The sequence below is a fragment of the Schistocerca americana genome, chromosome 2 (assembly GCF_021461395.2).
Source record: "Schistocerca americana isolate TAMUIC-IGC-003095 chromosome 2, iqSchAmer2.1, whole genome shotgun sequence".
Taxonomy (NCBI): domain Eukaryota; kingdom Metazoa; phylum Arthropoda; class Insecta; order Orthoptera; family Acrididae; genus Schistocerca; species Schistocerca americana.
In genome coordinates, this window is record NC_060120.1 from 334,757,078 (window position 1) to 334,770,527 (window position 13,450).

The window sequence follows — 13,450 nt, forward strand, 5'->3', positions numbered from 1 at the left end:
TCGCAGTCTGGCCCGGCAGCCATAGACTCTGGGGTTGTGCCAGTCTGCACCTCAGCATCTCCTCTATATGGTGAGTAGCAATTCGCCCATTAATACGTTGTTAACAAAGTACTCCAGTGCACTGTAGTTGTGTTTTTTCAGTGGCCGCACTAAATGTTGTTCTGCCTTCACTGTGAAAAAGCAAATGCTGAACTCTGCCACCGCATCACCTCCCATTTTAGCTGATGTCGTCAAAGCAGCAAACTTAGTTTTGCACTTTACCCTATAATACAATTTGAACAGTTGTATCTGAAGGTCAGATATTACGGTCTTCCTGGCTCTGGTTAGGGGTGGCTGGTGGTTCCCTGCTGCAATCTCTGCCCCAGAGGGCCTCTGGACATCTTGGACTAAGAGGTTGGCCAGATCTCACCTTTTAATTTGTTTATCCTTATACATCCCTCATCATTCTAATCTAAGGATGGTACCTTATTTACTCCTGTCATTTCATTGGCCTTGACTGTCTCAACAGTATTTTACAAGGAGCAGCCTACTGGATGGATGCAGATGTGTTTCTCGCCACTGATGTGCTCTGAAGGGCCTTCATCTGATTTTGGCCAGCATAAATCCCCTCCCCCAATCAAAATTTGGCTTTTATTTATAGCTGATATTATCCTTCCATTCTTCGTTTTGTATCCCAGACGTACTAATGGTTTTTTGGCTGTCAGTCTCTTCCCACTGAGAAAAATTTTGTTGGACGACACTCCCAGGATGGAGGGACTGATGTAGTAGTAGTTTGTTTTCTCAAACCCATCAGTCTAATCCAGGCAACTTAGAGTGATAATACTTAAATAAGACAAGTAATTCGATTTGAGCATGTGTCCAAAGGTTACTATCAGTGGAAAACAAAAATAGAAGATTGCAAGTATAATTGGCTATAGTAGGGTAGTTCGGTTTTGTTTTATGGGACCTTTAACACCAGGAAAACAACTTAAACAACCAATTGAAAGTCCAGGATGGAATAATAACGGTGTAGAAAGAATAGATTACTACTTGCTTCATGGAAGAAGCATTGAGTGGCAGACAGCCCCAGTGAAAATAAATGCTAGAAATATTCAACTTTCAGACAAAGTCCTTTGTCAGAAGTACAGTAGCTGTTAGATATTGATTTACACTTTATTTTTTCCCCACCATTCATCGTGCATCATTGGACTCATCATTACAGTTGCAAATATGTACAAGGGTGGTTTGAAAAGTTCTCTGAAAGGAATAGGGCACTTGCTCCAACAGTGATCCAGTGCCTTGATACCATCTTGAAAACGAGTTTCGTCCAGGCTTGCAAAATAGTTGTGAACTTCAGCTATCAGTTCTTCGTTTGAAGCGGATCTTCATCCACCAAGAAAAATTTTCAGTTCTGGGAAGAGATGGAAGTCTGATGGAGCCGTATCAGGTGAATAAGGCTGGGTGTGACAACGATTCATACCTTAGTTCGTGTAAGTTTGACATGGTGACAGAACATGTGCAGGGTCGCATCAAGAGTCGTGGCACCCATCTTGCAGATAATCCTTTCATTTCTAATTCTTCAGTTAAAATGTGATATAACCTTTCAGGTGACATCTGGCAAGCTTGAGCAATTTCATGCACTGTCAATCAGCAATCCTCCATGACCATTTTGTGCACTTTTGCAATGATTTCTGGAGTAGTGGTACATCTTAAACGTTCACTGCGTGGATCATCATCTAAGCTGTTCTGATCAAATTTAAAGTCATTTGTCCACTTGGCAACAGTGGAATATGAAGGAGCAGAGTCACCCCAGTGTGTTCTGGAAATCGGCATGAATATCCTTTGCTTTCGTACCTTTCTTTATGAAGTATTCAATAACTGCTCGAATCTTGATTTTTTTTTTTTTTTTTTTTTTTTCCCTCCCCCTCCCCCCTCTTCACAAATCACTACACAGGAACAGAGCCACGTCACTGCCACAGCTCTCTTCCAAGAGCACTGACATGGCACATGTTCACAGGAAACTGTCCAATGAATATCACGTTAACAACTTGTTGCACTAGCACAGACCTCTCGTGGTGACTCCGAGAACTTTTCAAACTGCCCTCGTAGTACTTTCGTCTAACCATAAGTGACAGAACAATCAATATAAGTGCAATTGCTGCACGACGCAGCCCATTTTCCCAACTGCTGTCATTACATGAGCAGATGACATGGATTTAGATCATAAAGCATGGTGCTGGAAGATGTGTTTCTGTGGAAGGAGGGTGTAAACACTGCGGATATTCAGTCGACTGTTGGAATTGTGTAGAGTGTGCGCACTGTCAAAAAATATGGTCTTGCAACACAACACGCGTCTCCATACAAGTCAGAGAGCCATGGCAAACATTGTGGAAATGCAGTTCCCGGTACTGCCATACCCACCATATTCTCTTGCTTTAGCCACTTCTGATGACCGTCCATTCCGGACAATGAAGACGTCTGTCCTTTTCATATTGTTATACTGTTGTTAGAAAAATAAGTTAAAAGGACAGATTCAGACAATTTATGGGGAGTTGTTATATTTTGAATTCGAAGTGTGGAACAACAAATAAAAAATTAAAAATAAGAGTGAAAGCTATAAGTAAAGGTGACATAGTGTTGAATTGTGTGATAAAACCAGTTGGGGTGAAATTAGGAGTCACATGGGATAGTCACCAGAAGGTAGCCATAAGTTGCTTAGAAGTGGGAGCTCATAAGATGGTGGAAAAATGACAAAGAAATTAATTTCAAGAACGCTAGTAAGATAATGTCATATATGCTGCAACAAATGTGGCTGTGTAATAATAGCGTGAACATCAATGTAACATTTACTAGATGATTGTATCAGTTCTCTTTCTGGATCATGAACATGAAAAATCCTAATGTTCACTTCAGTGAATTAACCCACACTCATTCATTGTTTATTGACATATATATTACAGAAATTTTGTTATGCCAGAACGCAAACTTTTTTGTTCCTTCAACAATAATTTTGGATAAAAATGTTTAAATTTAAACTTGCTAAAGATGCGTGTTTGGGCTTTTCAAGCATTTGATAATACTAACATATAAGATCTTAAATGCCTGCAATTCAACAACTAGTTTTAGCGTAAAAACAATATGTGTAAACCTTGTGTATTACAAGTACAAAGACACCATGTAATAAGCCAGCTGCTGGTGTACAAACGAAAGGGGGCTATTTTGTATATCCAGTCTCTATAGCAGCTATGTAAGTTGTATGGGTTCAGCCTTTGTTTATTTAGGTCACTCTCTCCAGTTCGCAAGTAAATTGTTCACACAACCAGTTTCGATTCAGTTACAGATTGTTGTCAAATGTTAAAATGGTTATATCGAGGATAGCATGTGGTCACATAATAAAATGTATAAAATTAGGTTAGGTGTTTCATTGTCAGCTGGAATAAAAATTGTCTGTAGTTTGGGTAACTTTTTGTATGAAAAACACCATCTGTGTGTAGAGGCAGATCTAGGAATTATCTTTTTTTAGTCATATATCAGTTTGAGATGTAACTGAGAACAATTTTTTTCCTAAACAGTTACACTAAATCGATCAGAGTGGAAAGTAGACAGTTATCGTCCCAAAGCTCGCAACATTATGCTTCCCAGGCACATTAACTGCTTATACTACTGCTGGGGCAGGTGGATTGTTGCATGCTCCCAGATATTTCTGTACTGCTATTATTTCTTCACACCACTCTTTTGATATAGTGAGTTGGAGGCGTCGTAAGATATTGCATTTGTAGTTATGAGAAGATTCATTAGTGGGCACTCTTTTGTATTTGATGCACTCGAAAGTTATTTTTGTTCATATTCACATTGCGTTTCTGTCATTTTCTGCTACCGTGAAACATTCTTTTGTAGTCAGAGGAAGACATTTTCAGTTTGCCCTTGTAAATAATTTATCTATTCATATTGAATTTTAATTTAGTGTCATGGTGTTCCAGACACTATATTCTTGGGTTTATGATGTGGGACATGACCATTGGTGAGGGCAGGTGGATTACATCACATTACCACATATGAGTAATAAAAGACCTGTGACGAATCTTTAAATTCTGTGGACTGATTAAAGTTCACAGTAACATAAGTTTAAGACTCATTTGTGTTTTATGATTTGATTTAATGATCATTTAACATGAGGCACTAGTTATGTTACACATTTAGAATGTGAAGTTGTTGGTCTAATTGTCTTGTCACTAATGTCATATCATAAATATACTTTTATAATTAATGTATTATGACTGTTGGAAATATTGTGACAGAGCTGAACTTTAAACCAGATTTCCTACTTTCTGTGGTGTTGCCGTAACATTATGGTCAACTCATCACAACTCCAGACTTGACTTAAACCTTCATTGTCACTCATGGTTTCCACGTATGATTTCTGAATTGTACTAAAAGAGCTTCCTTTTACAGATTATATGGAAATAGCTGCACTGGGGAAACAGGGTCTGTAGAGTACCATAGCTAAAGAATGTTAAGAAGTTTTAGGTGGAAAAATCAGTGATACTGAAGGTTCAAGTTAGGCCTTGAGGCATACTCAGATATCCTGAAGGTTAAATTGACTGCTCATAGAAAGATGAAAATCTTGGTTAAAGACCAGCTCTGACACAGATTTGTAAATGTTATAACATAATCATTACATCAAAGATCCAGCACGTGAATAGTTTGGAATGACATCATTCATGTCGTTCCGTCTTAGAGTCCATCCCCAGCTGATTCATTAGTGGTATTTCTGTGCATTTAATTCATTTCACCATTTTATAGTTTTGAATGTATTTAATATGATCACCAGGTCATTCTGTGTACCAGATGAATTTATTTATGTGATTTTCAGGTGGAACAAGATGCAAATGTTAGTGAAGCTTCTCCCCACATCGCCAATATTGGTCGAATGGTGGAGGACATGGAGAATAAGATACGTAATACTTTAAATGAAATTTACTTCAGTAAGACAAAGGACATTGTTAATGGTTTACGTAGTATGCAACCACTGGCAGAACAGAGACAGCAAGCCATGCTGAAGCAAGATCTGGCAGCTGCCATCCAGAGGAGACACGCAAAAACAGAAACAAACTGAGACATCAAGTGACTGTTGTGCAAACTGCTATGTGTTGACAGCATCCGTCACACTGATGGACATATAAGTGTTTCTACAAATAGCTTCTCCATGTCCAAAACTGACATTATTGAGCTGAGAATGTCAGAAGGCAACGGGGTGTAAATCTGAAGCCTGAGTGTGTCTTCCGCTGTCATAATCATTGCAGGCAGTTGACTGTGTAATGAGTTTCACAGTTGTTCATGTTAATTGTTTTAGAAATAATGTTGTTGAATTAATTATTTTAATCTTTAAAGTTGCTGGAGAGGTTTGATAGCTGCAGAAAGTGGAACCTTTAATGTACAGATTTGTTTGCTTAGGAAAAATACTGTCTCAAAATGTTATGTCAGAAATGTGCATGGAGAAGTACAGAGTTTAAACACAAGTGCATCATTTCAAGCGCCTCTGCATCACTAAATAACATAGTATGCAATTTCTTAAATCTCAGCTGTCAGATGCTAAAGGTTTCTGCATTTATGATTTGACCAACTTGGAGCTCTCTCAACTTTATCATTGAACTTCATCCTGTGAAACTGTGCTCACCTAATTCAAGTTATGAAGCATTTTCAAAAGGTTTCCTTTATTCGGAGAAAATGGATTACATGTGGGCGAGCAATTTACAATACTGCTGCCATAGATTGTGGATTTACTATGTTATATAAAAGTGTTGGGAAATGTAAAGTGTGTTAGAACTGTAGAGTGGCCATGTTAAAATAAAACTGCTCAATGTATTAGAATTTGTATTAGCTTGGAGCTTTCTTGGTGCATCAGCTGACCATTCTACAGTTCAAAAGATTGTGGTACAATTTGTAGAAAATGAAGATCAGTTAGTTGTTTATGATTGAGGGCAAGAGAATATTCCCATTTTGTTCTTCTGGTGGTATGACACGGAGTGAAAGTAATACTTAAAGAGGAATGTGGCATAAATAAATTTTGTAAATACTTGGGTCACAGGATTATGATCAGTGAGATGTATAATAAATCTTTGGTGCTTTTTATATTGAAACCAGTGAACTGAAAAGTGTGTGTATGAAAAACAGTGGTGATAATCCTAAGGTTGGACTCCGTTAAGTATCTCTGGGACAATACAAAAAGATACAATTAATTATTTTACATAAGTTCATGTAACCATATTTTTTATGTTTTATATTGCCACTGTCCATTGTGATCTAAGGCATCTTGCAAGTATGCATTTCAGTGTTTCATAGGAGCTTTAATTTTTTGTATATGTGTTTAATTTTCAATCATATTGTCAAACAAAGAAAAGAGGAAGCATTCTGCTGTTAAACTTTTTCTGTGTTAGTTAACATCTCCAAATTGTGATATTCAAAATTTCGTATGCTACATTTGTTATATAAATTCTGCAACCCACAGAAGAGCTCTAACTCAGAAATTAATTTAATTAATCAACATTTCTGAACAGAAAAGAAGCGAGTGCCCAGAAGCTGTACTGTCTGATCAGTCACGCAAAGGATATTGTAAAAAATTGGCAACAGAGTGACAGAAAAGTTAATGTTGGGTGTAACCCAAATTGACAAAAAAAAAAAAATTATTTTCTTTAGAGCAGATATGTTTCACTTCTGAATTCAATGTGTAAACTCTTATTATTTAATTTTAAACACCTCACTCCATTATATCTTGTTTTTTATATAAAAGATCTTTATATTCATCTACCTGCAGTGGTTTCTACTAAAACGATTGCTGTATCAAAATTAAGGGGCCTATTAGCTGCAGTAGTTTGCAGACTACTTAATATGGTGCCACTAGTTCTTTGTATAAGAAAGAGTTTTGCACAAGTAAACCGTTACTCATTTGGAAAATTATATTAATGAATAGATTCCTGTTAATCTTACTGCACCTTAAGAAGTGTGTAAACTACTCTGAATACTTCAGGCTTTTAATGCTATAAAAAATTACCAAAGTGCCTACTGCATATTTTCAACACAAATTTGAATTAGGACGACATGTAAATAAGAAGAGAGAACACATCACTGGATTGTGGATTTTATTTTGTGAATGTGTCGTCGTGTATCTGTGGCATATGTGAGGAGGGAAAGGGGAGGGGCGGGGGGGGGGGGGGGGAGAGAGAGAGAGAGAGAGAGAGAGAGAGAGAGAGAGAGAGATTGATTTTATAAATGTTGCAATACCAGGTTGTGGTTTTAGGCCTCATTCGTGTTGTGCTGCTTGTATGGATACCCTCTTAGTACTTAGAAGTACATTGTATAGAGTAACATTTTGCATCTTACTCAGTTGTTCCATTTTGGTATGGAAGTATCTTTACATAGTAGGACAATTTCAAATTTAAATTTTTGTTTGGTTGTAGGTGCTGTGTGGTATGTGGAATGTACGTTTGTTTTCAGATTTGCACTTCATATGTATATTTTTCAGCTGTTTAACACCTCTGTAATCTGTACAAATTCTTTCCCATGACTATTATGAATAGTACTAAGACAAATCATAACAGTAAATTAAACTATTTTGCAAAATATTTTTTTCTATTTTAGAGCACTATCCGTTTTGTACATAGAGATTTTACAGTGCAGAAACAAGATACGGAGAATCACTGTTCATCAAATGAGTCACAGTTCTTATTGTAATGTGTTCCATAACGGTGGTGGGTATGTTATTAATAAACATACCCAGCACAACTGTATATTTACAAATATTTGTTGGTTATAACATTACAGTTTTCATTATCAGCGTAGGTAATGTGAAGTCGTTGAAAGATGGCAGGTCATACCTAAATGTGTATCTAGAAATCGGAATTTACAGGAAGAAAGCATTATGTTGATTGTGATATGTCTATTTTTTGTTACTATGACTGAAAACCAGTCGGCAATAAAACTCGCTCAGTAGTCTCATAATAATGAGATGACATTTGTGGTACATTTTTTTTCCTGAGATTCAGGTAAGAGCTGTCATATGAGGCTTACAACACAGTACTGCTTTATAACATTCTAAAACCCACTGTGTCATGTTGTATTTATTATTATTCTTATGATGATTGTGCATGGGTACTAACATGGTATTTTAAAGTCTGCATATGATTTTTGCTAGATTCCTGTGACACGTGCACCAGTGTTGCTGCTTAAGATGATGTAAGGTGTAGTTAACATGCATGGTTGCATTCCCGAGGCTTTTTATATTATTATTGATTATTATTATTGTTATTATTATTATTATTATTATTATTATTACTATTACTGCTGTAGTAGAAGCAGTCAGTAGTCAGTATTGTCCAGGTTAAAGATGACTTGTTTCACTTTCCACTTGTTGCCCTCTTTTGGTAGAGGCAACTGTGTGTACTACACCTTGTAGTTTTTCAGCAATTGAGAAAATTGACTTCTCACAGCATAAGGAACAGATTCGTGCCAACGATTTCTAATAAGTGTCATTGATCACAGGATATGAAAAATGCATGTGATAATTGTTTACAGTTTTTATGGCCTTGATAATATGCCATTAAAAACTTTGTAGGTTTCAGTTTTCATAACCCCCATCTAACAAATTATTAACATCACTTTCAGTCTTTGAATAAAGAAGCCTTTGTTTTACAAAAGAATTTGCTGTTGATGAAGCATACAGCATTTAGGGGGATGGGATAAATTTAGAGTATATTGCTTTTAATTCCATTGGTCGACAGTTAATATTGCAGTTCATTTAGAGAGAATGTTGCTTCCATTTGAGTCAGTACTATCATATTTTGTGTATCATCCACTTTTCAGTTTCCATTCTGTTCACAGCAACAGAACAGAATATTTACTTTTTTTCTCCCATCATGTTTGTCATTGGAATGAATAAAGGAAGGTTTAAATTTAAACATGCTATTGATCTACAGGGCATCAGAGACTAATTCTTGGGATTACATGCAAGTGCTGTGTAGGAGACAGGGGTGAAGAAATATGAGAAAAAAATTGACATCAGTAATGTCGGAAAAAGTCTCGTGAAAACTTTGACTGGTTGGTTTTTGTTTTATTTTGTACATTTGATAGATGTAAGGCTTTAACATTTTCCAAATAATTTGCAAATATGAATGTCATTACATGCTTAATATCGAATAGTACATTAGAAATTTATAAGCTTTTTGTTTGAAACCAGATATTTGTAAAATCAAAATGTCTTGTGTCACAAAGTTAAGAAAACTTTTCTGCCTTTTCTTAGAAAGGTGACATCCTCTTGAGTTCTTGTTTTATTATTATTATTATTGTTGGTTAACAGTCATTCGTTTGTTCCAAGAATAAGAACCGTCTCAAAAATGTGGAAAACAAAGTAACTGGCCGTATGAGACTTTCATGAGTATTGCATAGACTGTAAAGCTCAAGTTATTATGACTGTATATGAAAGTTCTAGCATGTTAACTTGATCCTTTTCGACAAATATCTGTAGAAAAACTTCAACAGCACTGCATAAGGCGTAGCTTCTTTATTTTTAGATATTTTCATTTTGCAGTGAGTGAAGCTTTCTGTAGTTTTCACTTAAAATTAATGGCAAGTCTTATTACTACATAATTATGAGCTGCTTATTGTGATTTGTATTGTTTGAATGTAAGGAAGTGAGCACTTTTTGCTTCTCTGCATGTCCATATTCCGTTTCAATTCATATCCAAACATGTATAGGATATACTGTTTTAATAGCATGTGGAACCAACATCCTTGGTTATTTTTACATTATCTCAGAAATGTGTCTCTGATTAGTGCCTATATTTCTCTTTGGGAAGTATGTTCTCTATTCGTATGTTTGCATTTTATGTCATCCTTGCTTCACCCGTTACTCTCATCAGTACTTTAATCTTATCAATACTTCAACAGGACATCTAAGTCATCGCTTTCACATGACATCAATGTCATTAGCAAGTAATATTGATATAATTTCACACTTCTGTACCTTTGTTAACTCTCTCTCATTGATGTCTTCGTTTCCTTAAGTTAAACTGGCCATCATCTAACAAACCACCAATTTTCTTTTCCTTTATTTATTATTTTTTGTGAATAAGTCCATTAAGACTTTGCATAAAGTACTTAGAGGTGGACATTTGCATTCACATATTCGTTTCATTATCTCGTATAGACCATGCTATTCTAGTGATCTTCATTGATTTTTCCTCTCGTTCAGCTAGCCACTTTCAAGTTTTGGACTTGAAGATTTTGCAAACTTGAACTTCAGGAGTATTCCTGCCAGTTCCACATCAGTTTTGATCTCACCAACCCATTTCCATCATGTCAGTTTTTGCTTCGCTCCTGTTGCCACAATATTTGACTACTTGTTTTGTAAAGCTGACTGGGTTCGCTTTTTTAATATACCCATAGATTCTTAAGTTGGGTTTTTTAATGTCAGTGTTGTTGTTGTTCATTTATTGTCTGATTTCCTTATTGTTCCTTAGTTGGTATTGTTTGCAAGTTTTGGGCTGAGAATGTTTCTTAAGATTTTGAATTCCTTTTTCTGGTATTTTTAGTGCCAGTTTTTCTGTCCAAAATTGGTGTTTCTGATCCAGAAAGGCTTTGTGGTTTGGTTATTGTATGGTAATGTCTTAATTTTGTTTATTTTGATGTACATTTCTTGTTGCAGGTATTTAGGATAAGATGGGTAAGCAGTTTCTGGCTTTTGAAATCTAACATCGTGTGCTTTAGTGTCAATTCCATTTTCATGAAATATTTGCCAGATCTCATCTCTATGAACTTCGGTGTTTCTTTATGGCAGGTCACATACTCCGTCTTTTAAAAAGATACCTGGAAACACTTTTTCTGCAGTTTCTTTCAAAAGTCCAGTCTGATTTTGGACTGATGAAATGTTGCGAGTTAACATTGTTAAATTGTCTGTCTGCGATCAGCTTTAGGTTAAAGATTTGCTCTGGACATGAATGGCCTGGTATGAATCCTACGTGATACGCTGTAATTTTTGGTTAAAGTTGTTTCTGTGCTCTGTTCAGAGAACACTGGGATAGAATTTTGTATGCAACTGGTATTAATGAGATTCCTCCACTCATTTGCATCATTTCTCTATCTTTTTCTTGTGTAATGGGTGAATTAATATCTTTTTCCAGTCTTGTGGTATTTGTTATGTTTGCCAGAGTCTTATACGATTTTAGTGACTTCTTTTATGATGTTTGAGCCTGCTGATGTGAAGATTTGTGCTATGATTCCATCTTTCTCAATGCTTTATTGTTTTTTAGTCTTTTGATCTGTTTGGCAATTTCTTCTTCATTTTATGGTAATGAATTTACTATTATTATATGTGGGCCCTCACTGTTTGTAGGGCTGTGATGTGAATGGTATTCTTCTAGTAGCTCAGTGGGATGTCTAGAGTCTCATAGATTCTAATCTTGAATAATTTTTTAGTTCCATTTTTGTCATGCTGTCTTTCCAATCTTCCTTTGTTTATTTCACATATATAGTTTTACTAAACTTGATAACATCTCAAGTTTTACCAAACTTAATCTCTCTAAAAGTACACTGTACAATGCTAAAGACTGGTACAGGTATTAAGTCTTCTGTTTTCTGTCAATGTAGTCCATAAACCCTACTTGTCCTGCCTTTCTTATGCCTTCAAATTTATAAATGTTACTTATCAATCATATCATCAAACATAATACCTTTCATGCAGACATCAGATACCCATACAAAAAGTCATCTATTTACACACACACACACACACACACACACACACACACACACACACACACACACACACTGAGAAGAAAGTGCTTCGGTCTAAATTTGTAAATACTGTACTCGTTCTTTGTATAAACTGTAAAGTAAAAAAGTAAATTTGATATTTGGAAATGTTAACAAGTTCAGCTGTAATACAGGGAAAATAAGTGTAAAAGAAAATTGAAGTGACAGTTCCAAGCTTCTGAGATTTTTCTTTCTGAAAACTATGGTAGCAGCATAACATGTGGAAGTAAAGTTTATTGCTATCTTTTTTCTGTTTTTTTTTCTTTTTTTAACCTATTCATTAGTGATATTGTATGTTTAAAGATGCTGGTGATATTGTGTTTTAAAAATGCATGTTTGACTGCTACACAACATTTCAGTGAGGGGGTTAGGCTGTGTTATAATGTGAAATTCAATCAAAGAAAATTGCTTCGTCTTGTTGTTCAACAAGAGTTACAATTTGAAGTAACTGTTAGTTCTGTTACTTTCTTAAAACATTTTTAGTTCATGTTAGTTTTCCATTTTGAAGATGAGCCTCTAGTTGCTTCACAAACATTCCATTCATAAAGCTCTGCATTAAATATGTGGCTGCTATAAAAGCATTTTCCAGCCTGATAAACTGCCAATTGTTTGCTAACATGTAACTGCCACTTTCCACTGTGTTAAGTCTACTTCATTTTACAGGTTTTTTATTTGCAAGAACTCTCTCTCTCTCTCTCTCTCTCTCTGTCTGTCTGTCTGTCTGTCTGTGTGTGTGTGTGTGTGTGTGTGTGTGTGTGTGTGTGTGTGTGTCACAACCATAGCCTATTATATTGTTAAGAATTTGAAATTGTTGTGAAATATGCAGTAGTTACCGAAAATTGAATAGAGAGACAGGGATGCATAAATGGTACAAGTAATGCTACGCATTACCTTTGTAACGTGTCGAACTATATGCAAAGTTGTTTCCTCAATAAAAATTGGCTAAATTGTTGGGAAGGTGCATTATTCCCAAAATGCTGTAATGATGATGCTAGTGAGGTAATTAACAAGATTACAGATTGTTAGTTATTATAGCAGTGAAATCAACTTTGTATTCTAATTAAAACCATTTTCTAAGTAAACTGTTTTGTACTCCCTGTGTATATAAGCACAACATTTATTTGAAATATTATTGTAATGTGCAGGTGTTTTTTATCTTCTGCAGTGCCTGCAGGTGCTTGCCAATAGAACAGCAGTTCCATGGAAATAACAGTATTTTGTTACTACATGCAGATAATTTTATTGCCTAAATTTATGTTGCATTCGTATTAATAATTTACATCTGTTGTGCAGTGCACTCTGATGTCAGAGAATGAGAGTATCATATCTGTTACTATGAATCCTTTGAAACTATGGTTGGAGGGTACATCAGATACCTTCATAGATATGGGTTGAGAAAATAAAATTATTTTCAGTGAATATAATTTTTTTCTTGATTTCATAGCCCTTTTCTTTGTGTTCAATCAAAATGTCACCAACATTAACAGAACTGTGACTAGGAAGAAAAATGCTTCTCTTTAACAGTTAGATCTAGTGCACAGTACTGTATTGAGTATGGCAGACATTATTTTGTTGGCTCTCTTTTATTTAGCCAAAAACATGAATCAGTATATCGTTCTGCTTGAAAGTGATGTGTGGTCGATGCACAATCACTTTGCACTGGTGG

The 13,450-nt window shown here is 35.6% G+C and overlaps 1 protein-coding gene across 1 annotated transcript in view; it reads left to right on the forward strand.

The window, feature by feature from the left end:
• LOC124596575 (F-actin-capping protein subunit beta) overlaps positions 1-6,933 on the forward strand; it is a 50,387-nt gene extending 43,454 nt beyond the window's left edge. Inside the window, exon 5 of the mRNA XM_047135768.1 lies at positions 4,853-6,933. Within this exon, the coding sequence (XP_046991724.1) occupies positions 4,853-5,095 (243 nt within the window). The 3' untranslated portion in view covers positions 5,096-6,933. The remainder of the gene's footprint in view (positions 1-4,852) is intronic.
• The last annotated feature ends 6,517 nt before the right edge of the window (positions 6,934-13,450 follow it).